This window comes from Penaeus monodon, chromosome 2, assembly GCF_015228065.2.
Source record: "Penaeus monodon isolate SGIC_2016 chromosome 2, NSTDA_Pmon_1, whole genome shotgun sequence".
Taxonomy (NCBI): Eukaryota; Metazoa; Arthropoda; class Malacostraca; order Decapoda; family Penaeidae; genus Penaeus; species Penaeus monodon.
In genome coordinates this window covers 23,379,015-23,389,014 of record NC_051387.1, presented here as the reverse complement: position 1 = coordinate 23,389,014, position 10,000 = coordinate 23,379,015, and the positions used below count along the sequence as shown (strand labels likewise).

Here is a 10,000-nt window from a genome sequence, read left to right as displayed (position 1 = left end):
TCATTATTCTCTTCTTGTCCTCTGTCCCCCTCTTCCTTCCCTTTACTCCGCCTCCGCCACACTGCTAAGCTCATCAGCTTCCTCTCTTTACACACCGCCCTTTGGTCATCTCGCATCTGGCGGTTCGCGGGTCTCGGGTCTCTCGCCCCCCCTTTCCTCCTCCCCTCTCTCTCCCCTCCCCGTTCTTCAGCTTTCTGATTTTCTATTTTTGATCAAATGTCCCTCTCGTCGTATCTGTTTTCCCTTCCTTCTCTTTTTTATATTAGTTTTGCTCCCTTTCACCTTTCCATCTCCTCTCTCTTCTCTTCTCTTCTCTCTTCCCCTTGTCATCACGTCCTGCTCCCCCGTGTTTTTCTTTCTGCGTATGCGGCCTCCTCTCTTTACTTTTCACCCTTCCTCTTCGTCTCTTCTCAAATGTTCACATCTTTCCCCCTTGTTTTTCCAAAAGAATCCTTTTTCGGGTTTTCCTTTCTTTGGGGTGGGCATCTCCTTTTCATTGCTCTGATATTTTGGCTTATCCGTTGTTCCCTTTTCTTTTCTGCTCCTCTTCTTCTTTCTTTCTTTTTCTTTCTCCGCTCATTCCTTCTATTTTTTTTTTTTTTTCTTCTCTTTTTGCTTTTTTCTCTTTCTTCTACTAAACTCCTCTCTCCCCCCCCTTCCCCTCCGTCTCTCTCTATTAGTTCTTTCGTCTCTCTCTGTCTCTCTCCCCTCTCGACACATCTCGCTATTCTTCTCTTCCTCTTACTCTTCCTTCTCTTAACCATTCCATCCCCTTCTCCTCTTTCTCTCCCGACTCTCCTCTTTTCTCTTCAGTCTTTTTTTTCCGTCTCCTGTCTTTTTCCTCTCCTCTCTCCTTCTCTCCCTCTCTCTTTCTCTTTTTCCTCCTCCCGTCCTCCCCTCTCCTCTCTACTCTCATCCTTCTCTCTCTCTCTCTTCTCTCTCTCCTCGTCTCTGTCTCTGTCTCTTCCTCGCTCGTCCTCTGTCTCTTCTCCTCTTTTTCTCTCTCTCTCCTCTCTCTTCTCTCTCTCTCTCCCCTCTCATCTCCTCTCTCTCCTTTCCCCTCTCTCTCTCTCTCGCCTCTCTCTCTCATCCTCTCCTCTCTCTCTCTCTCTCTCTTCTCTCTCTCTCTCTCTCTCTCTCTCTCCTCTCTCCCCCCTCTCTCTCTCCTCTCTCTCTCTCTCCTCTCTCTCTCTCTCTCTCTCTCTTCCTCCTCTCTCCCCTCTCATCTCCCCTCTCTCCTCTCTCCATCTCTCTCTCTCCTCTTTTCTCTCTTCTCCCCTCCCCTTCCTCTCTCTCTCTCTCCTCTCTCTCTCTCTCTCTTCTCTCTTCTCTCTTTTCTCTCTCTCTCTCTCTCCTTCCTTTTCCCTCTCCCCTCTCTTCTTCTCTCTCCCCTTTTCTCTTTCTCTCTCTCTCTCTCTCTCTCTCCTCCTCTCTCTCTCTCCTTCTCCTCTCTTCTCTCTCTCTCTCTCTCCTCTCTCTCTCTCTTCTCTCTCTCTCTCATCTCCTCTCTCTCTCTCCCCCTCCTCTCTCTCCCCCCTCTCTCCTCTCTCTCTCTCTTCTCTCTCTCCCCCTCACTCTCTCCCCCCCCCTCTCTCTCTCTCCCCTTCTCTCTTCTCCTCTCTCCTCTCCCCCTCTCTCCCCCCCTCCTCTCTCTCGCTCCTCTCCCTCTCTCCTCTCCCCTCTTCTCTCCTCTCTCTCTCCCCCCCTTTCTCCCCCCCCCCCCCTTTTCCCCTCTCTTTTCCCCCTCTCTCTCTCTCCTCTCTCTCTCTCCTCCCCCCTCTCTCCCTCCTCCTCTCTCTCCCTCTCTCTCCTCCCCCCTCTCTCCCCCCTCTCTCTCTCTCTCTCTCTCTCTCTCTCTCTTCTCTCTCTCTCTCTCTCTCGGCGTACAGTTGCCTCCTTTCTCCCTTGAGCGTCTCCGCGGGGCGACTTCTGTTGGCGGATTTCTTCCCGGGTAGCCCAGCTAAGTCCTCGGCCGAAGGGATGGCGTCTTCACGAGGCTGAGGTCCGGCGCGAACAATGGCTTTGAAGAGAGATCTGGCCGAGATGGGTCGTCGACCTGACCCGACTTTCTCATCAGTGCCTGGCAGCGGCACTGTTTCTAACTGCCATGCGTTTTTTTCAGCCACGAGTTTTGTAGATTCTCAAGCAGGATTTTAAATGTTTTGCTATCCCCACCCCTTACCCCCCTCTCTCTGTTTGTCTGGATCTGATCTATCAGTCTGACTATCTATCTATAACTTTATGTATATAGCTACACATCTAAATCCATTTATCTACCTACCCATTTATTAATCTATCTGCCTACTTCTCTGTATATTTATCTGTCTATATACACTTTATATATGTAAATATGTATGTACATACACACACACACTCACACACACACACACACACACACAAACACACATACACACACACACAACACCACACACACAAACTACCACTACACACACACACACACACACCACACACACACACACACACCACACCACACAAAAACACACACCACACACCCCACACACACACACATATATATATATATATTATATATATATATATATATAATTTTAAAATTATATATATATAATATATATTATATATATATTTTATATATATATATATACACGGTATGTAGATAAAATTATAATCATAATTATTACTGATATTTCTACTGCTTTCGTATCCTTAGCCACGTGACTGTTGGTGCCATTCCCACTGTTCGTTGAGCATGACTTCGCTTCCAAGATCTTTCCCGACGCCCCAAAGCTGACTCGGTCCCAAGCGGCGCCTGCTCCGCCCGCTCGAACACGGCAAACCCGAAATCAGCAGATCAATCGCTTCTTTATTTCTTTGTGCATGTTAAAAAAAACGCATTATTAGTGATTTTTTTGTTCTTATTATTTGTTTATTTTAATTCATTAATTATTAGTTTATTTATTTTTTTTTTTCCTCACATTTATTTCCTGATTTCTTTTAGTTCGCTTTTATTCCACAAACCCTGCGTACCCCACCCCCCTCTGCCCCTGAATATAATTATATATTGATTTCATTGCCAAGTGAGGCGTGATTCCCAAGGTCTGAAAAATCCGGCCAAACCAGACAGGCTCAGTTCCTGATTTGTGCAAACATCGTGCGTTGGTGCGAAGGTTGGTTTGCGAATCAGATACCATCCTTTTCTTTTTTCATTCTTTACCTACATGGCTGTCTATCGGTCTAGCTGATGATATTTTATATATATATATTATAAAATATATATAATATATAATATATATATATATTATTATATATGTATGTATGTATGTATGTATGTATGTATTATGTATGTATGTTGTATGTATTATGTTGCATTTATGCATGCATAGTATTCTGTATATATAATTTTCCATCTATCTATCTATATGCTACACAACACACACACACACACACACGTATATTATTAATATTATATATATATATTTTATATATATAATATATATATATATATATATATTTTAATATATATATTATATATATATATATTTTATTTTATATATATATTAAAAAATAAAATAAAATAATATATATATACATTTATATACATATATATTTTATATTTTTATAAATATTTTATAATTATTATATATATATATATATATATATATATATATTTTATACATATAGTTTAAATACCTAGATGTAGATAAATGGCTGGGTGGACATTGGTATTCATAATGCATGTGTGAAGCATGTTGGTGTGCCTTCTTACAGGCACATTATATCTGCAAACAGCGCCCCGCTCACTTCTGATATAAAAACAACAGAATGATATTAGAACACATCACGAAGGTGGGCGGGTGGCGGGGGGCGTAGTAGAGGTCGGGTTGCATGAGTCGCTCGCTGTATATCGGTGTCCTGTTCACACCCTGGAGCCAATGGTTTATTAATGTCAGTTTATGTTAGTTCTACTGAACAATTACTGATAGTTTCACTGTCGCCACTAATGGCAGGATTAATGTGCTCCTATACTTCCTTTTTGTTTTCTGTTTTTGCCTTTGTGTGATGAGCTTTCGGCTCTTATCTTGTGCTTAAATGTCACTCCTCGCGTTGCTGTGTTCTTGTTTATTCTATGAAGCCATCCTTTCAACATTTTTAAGTGGATTTTATTGATTCATTTATTTATCTATCGTGTTCTTATTTACTTTATCTGTCTTATATCACACCCTCTAGCATCTCCCTCAAATTACTAACGAGCGTCCTCCTTGCAGCGTGGCGTGGGCCGCCGCCTGCGGCTCATGCTCGTGCTCTGGGGAGGACCCGTCCGCCCTAACCCGCCCACCAACAGCACCTGTCGGCGCCCAAAGCCCCTCGGGGGCGCCCGCGGCCATAGGATCCGCACGCACGTCAGCAACCCACTCTATCTGCAGGTGCGAGGCAGTGACAGGACGGAGAAGTACCCGACCTACAGGAGAGATGGTGCGTCCACGCCTCGGCCCCCGTCACTATCATCACCCTCACCACCACGTCGTCATCACAATCACTACCATATCTCGAGGGTGAGGGGCGGGCGACCGCCCTCACGACCTCTGCGCAACAGGCACCATCATACCTTGACGCGAGGTGAGGTCGTTGGTGCACGGCGGGCCTCTCGCGGCGCTGGGTCACTAGTAGGCGGTTAGGTAGCGTCGTCCTCATTAGCTCTAGAATTACTGCTGCTGTTGGTCCTGGCTGTCGTCATCAACGTCATCACCATTACCATCACCATTTCAAAAAAAAAATATGTATATATTATATATATATTATATATATTATAAAAAAAACACGGTATGTAGATAAAATTATAATCATAATTATTACTGATATTTCTACTGCTTTCGTATCCTTAGCAACGTGACTGTTGGTGCCATTCCCACTGTTCGTTGAGCATGACTTCGCTTCCAAGATTTTTCCCGAAGCCCAAAAGCTGACTCGGTCCCAAGCGGCGCCTGCTCCGCCCGCTCGAACACGGCAAACCTGAAATCAGCAGATCAAATCGCTTCTTTATTTCTTTGTGCATGTTAAAAAAAACGCATTATTAGTGATTCTTTGTTCTTATTATTTGTTTATTTAATTCATTAATTATTAGTTTATTTATTTTATTTTTCCTCACATCTTATTTCCTGATTTCTTTTTAGTTCGCTTTTATTCCACACCGTGCGTACCCCCACCCCCCTCTGCCCGTGAATATAATTAGATATTGATTTCATTGCCAAGTGAGGCGTGATTCCCAAGGTCTGAAAAATCCGGCCAAACCAGACAGGCTCAGTTCCTGATTTGTGCAAACATCGTGCGTTGGTGCGAAGGTTGGTTTGCGAATCAGATACCATCCTTTTCTTTTTTCATTCTTTACCTACGTGGCTGTCTATCGGTCTAGCTGATGATATATATATATATATATATATATATATATATATATATATATATATATATATATATATATTATATATGTATATGTATGTAATGTATGTATGTATGTATGTATGTATGTATGTATGTATGTATGTATGCATTTATGCATGCATATGTATGTCTGTATATATAAATTTTCCATCTATCTATCTATATGCATACACACACACACACACACACACACGTATATTTTTATATATAATATATTATATATATATATATATATATATATATATATATATATATATATATATATATTTATATATAATAGTATTATTATTATATATATATATAAATAGAATAAATAATAATATATATATATATACATATATATATATATATATATATATATATATATATATATATATATATATATATATATATATTTATACATATAGTTTAATACCTAGATGTAGATAAATGGCTGGATGGACATTGGTATTCATAATGCATGTGTGAAGCATGTTGGTGTGCCTTCTTACAGGCACATTATATCTGCAAACAGCGCCCCGCTCACTTCTGATATAAGTAAACAAACAGAATGATATTAGACACATACACGAAGGTGGGCGGGTGGGCGGTGGGCGTAGTAGAGGTCGGCTTGCATGAGTCAGCTCGCTGTATATCGGTGTCTGTTCACACCCCTGGAGCCAATGGTTTATTAATGTCAGTTTATGTTAGTTCTACTGAACAATTACTGATAGTTTCACTGTCGCCACTAATGGCAGGATTAATGTGCTCCTATACTTCCTTTTTGTTTTCTGTTTTTGCCTTTGTGTGATGAGCTTTCGGCTCTTATCTTGTGCTTAAATGTCACTCCTCGCGTTGCTGTGTTCTTGTTTATTCTATGAAGCCATCCTTTCAACATTTTTAAGTGGATTTTATTGATTCATTTATTTATCTATCGTGTTCTTATTTACTTTATCTGTCTTATATCACACCCTCTAGCATCTCCCTCAAATTACTAACGAGCGTCCTCCTTGCAGCGTGGCGTGGGCCGCCGCCTGCGGGCTCATGCTCGTGCTCTGGCAGGACCCGTCCGCCCTACCCGCCCACCAACAGCACCTGTCGGCGCCCACGCCCTCGCGCGCCCGCGGCCATAGGATCCGCACGCACGTCAGCAACCCACTCTATCTGCAGGTGCGAGGCAGTGACAGGACGGAGAAGTACCCGACCTACAGGAGAGATGGTGCGTCCACGCCTCGGCCCCCGTCACTATCATCACCCTCACCACCACGTCGTCATCACAATCACTACATATCCGGGGGGGTGAGGGGGGGGGCAAACCGCCCTCACGACCCTGCGAAACGGCCCCCACCCATCCCCTTACCGAGGTGGGGTTTCTTTTGGTGCACGGCGGGCCCCCCGCGGCGTTTGGCCCCCTAGTAGGGGGGTTGGGTGGGCGTCGCCCCTCATTGCTTTTAGAATTACTGCTGCTTTTGGGTCCGGGGCTGTCGCCCCATAAACGCCATCCCCTTCCATCCCCATCATTCAAATATATATATATAAATATATAATTATTTTAAAATATATATATTATATATATATATATATATATAAAATTTTATATATTTATTTTTTTTTTTTTTTTTTTTTTTTTTTTTTTTTTTTCCCTTAGATCATTGGAAAAAAACATCGGAAAAAATCCCTTAGAACAGAGGGGGGAAAGGGGGAAAGGGGGGGAAAGGGAGAGAGAAAAAAGAGTAGAAAGGAGAGAAAGCAGAGAAGAAAGAGATAGAGAAGAGAAGAGATAAGAAAGACAAGAGAAGAGCAAGGAGAACAAAGGAGAAAGGAAGAAAAGGAAGAGAAAAGGGAAGAAGCTATAGGAAGGGGGAAAAGAAAAGAAAAAAAGATGGGGAAAGAAAGGGGAAACCCAAGAAAAAAAATTGAGAGAAAGGAGCGAGAAAAAAGAGGATCGAGTGCACAAGGGGAGAGAAAGAGAGAGAATGAAAGAGGGGAGAGGGGGGATAAGAGAATGAGAGGTGGAGAGAAGAGATAGAGAGAGACACAGAGAGAGAATAAGAAAGGGATAGAGGGGAGAAAATGAAAGTGATAAAAGAGAGAAATAGGGAGATTTTTCTCCTTTTATTGGCGAGTTGCTACTTAAACCCTAGCGTTTTTTGGGTTTATAGGGTTTTTTCTAACATTTTTTTCGTATGTTTAACGGGGGCTTTTATGCGGGAATAAAGGTTTTTTCGGCCACTTTTTAAGAAAGGGAAAATTTGGGAGTCCGTTATTTACCCTAAATGTTTTGGGTTTTCGGGGATCTCGGCTTCATGGGGGTTTGGCTTCCATACACACAGTTAATCTTTTACAAAATTTTTTTTCTGCTGTTTTCCTCTCCAATAAATTCTGAATTAGTTATACTCCCCAGAAAACTGGGGTTTTGGGGTCCCTTTTTCTTTAAAAAAAAGAAATGTTCAAAAAAATTAAACAGTCAAAAAGGGAAGAAAAAAATGAAAGTGAAAGCATCTGGGGATTTGGCCTTACGATCACGAGGGAAGGGTTGAGGAGTAAACATAAAAAAGGAACCCCAGACATAACTCCCCTTGAGAGAAGAAATTTAGAGAACTGCGTAATTTTCGCGGCTGGAGATCCGGATAAAAAACTGCCCCTAAATTTGTCATGTGTGGTTGGCGTTCATCTCTGCTGCAAGGCGTCGCTGTCTTTGTTTGAGAGGAGGAGAAGGAAGGCGGAGAGGGAGAAAACTAGGAGGATGGGGCGGATCTTTTCTCATGGGGAAAATAAAAGAAAGGTTGATTTTATGGGTTGTAAAAAAAAAGGGAAAAGGCAAAACTTTTTTATATGGAAAAAGTTGCAAAGAGTAAGTGAAAATATTTAAATTTATACGGGCAAAAACGGGGATGTAAAGGGGTGAACAAATGTAAGCGAAGACGTTTTTAAAGAGGCTGGGGGAGAAAAAAGAAAAGTAAAAGGGGGAAATTAAAATGAAGGGGGCCCTTTTTCTCATTACGAAGGAGAGCAAAAGGTTTGTTTTATTTTAAATGGAAAATACAGAAGGCGAAGCAAAATAGAAGAGAATAGGAAGGTACGTGGAAGCGTGAAAAAAAATGTGTGGGATCATGATGGGAAATGAAAAAGAAAGTCGTCTAAGAAGAAAAATGATAGAGAGAAGTCCAGACGAGATCGAAGTGAACCCTGATGAAAGTGGGAATGTGAGTGAAGGACGATAGCTATAAGGAGGTTCGGGAGGAGAAAGGGGGGAAAAAGGGCGAGGAGGGGGAGGGGGGGGAAAAAGGCGGGGAAAGGTTTGAGGGGGAAGGGGGGAAGGGCGAGAGCAGGGGGGGGCGTGGAGGGAACGCAGCTGGCCTCTTCATGTTTTTACTCCGATGCACTTGGTCCGCCCGCGACACCCAAGGGGGAAGGGCGTGGGGCCCAGAATGAGGACTTTTGTCACCACTCGTCCGAGTCCGCCCCCTGCGCCGGGCCGCGCGCCCCCGTGGGGCCCCAAACGTAAAGCCTTCGTCAGCGCTGTTTCCTGGGGAAACCCCCGTTGGGGAAATGGCGCCCCTTCAGGACAAAAAGTAAAAATATATGATAACGCATAGATAAGTAGATAGATAAAATGGATGTGCTGAAACTTGTAAAAAAAAGGGCTCTTTTATGGGGGCCACGTCAATGATCTTTCTCGGGGCCAATGGCTCGAAAAACAGTTTTTTTATTTACTAAAATTTTTTGAACCGACTTATTTTTTTGCCTCCATTATTTTGATTATTCTTCTTATTATTATTATTATCATTATTATCATTATTATTGTTATAATTAATGTTGTTATTGTTCCCTTGTTATAATTTTTATTTTTTGGGTTTTTTGTTGTTGTTGTTATTATTATTATTATTATTATTATTATTATTATTACTATTAATTAGTAGTATTATTATAATTATTATCAATATCATAATCTTCTTTAGAAGTATTGTCATTTCTATTGACGCAGAAGGCCTTGCTCTTTTCCTGTGCTCTTCGCCTCTCGTCTCGACTGACCAGGAAAGCGGAGAGTACACATCCCCCTTCTCCCTCCTCCTCTCCTTCCCTCCCTCTTCCTCTCCCTCCATATCTCTGCCCTCCTCTTCTCCCCTCTCCTCTTTTTGCCCCCTCTTCCCCCCTCCTTCTCCTCCGGTTTTCCCCCCCCTCCTCTTTCCCCCCACCTCTCTCTCTCTCTCTCTTTCTCTCTCTCCCCCCTTCCCCTCCTCTCTCTCTCCTCCCCTCTCTCCCCTCTTCTCCTTTGGGCTCCCCTTCCCCGTCTCTCTCTCTCCTCCCCTTTCTCTCCTCTCTCTCCTCCCTCCCTCCCCTCCCTCTCCTCCCCCCCCTCCTCCTCCCCTCCTCCTCCTCCTCCTCCTCCTCCTCCCTCCCTCCATCCTCCTCCTCCTCCTCCCCCTCCTCCTCCCCCCCCCCCTCCTCCTCCCCTCCCCCCTCCTCCCCTCCTCCTCCTCCTCCCCCCCCCTCCCCCTCCTCCTCCTCCTCCTCCCTCCCCCCCTCCTCCTCCTCCTCCTCCTCCTCCTCCCCTTTTTCCCCCCCTCCTCCCCCCCCTCCTCCCTCCTCCCCCTCCCCCCCT

General features: G+C 43.4%; 1 protein-coding gene across 1 annotated transcript in view; it reads left to right on the top strand.

The window, feature by feature from the left end:
- Positions 1–10,000, top strand: part of LOC119578401 (vacuolar protein sorting-associated protein 8 homolog) — a 66,967-nt gene that overhangs the window by 22,598 nt on the left and 34,369 nt on the right. Inside the window, exon 2 of the mRNA XM_037925993.1 lies at positions 6,411–6,613. Within this exon, the coding sequence (XP_037781921.1) occupies positions 6,411–6,613 (203 nt within the window). The remainder of the gene's footprint in view (positions 1–6,410; positions 6,614–10,000) is intronic.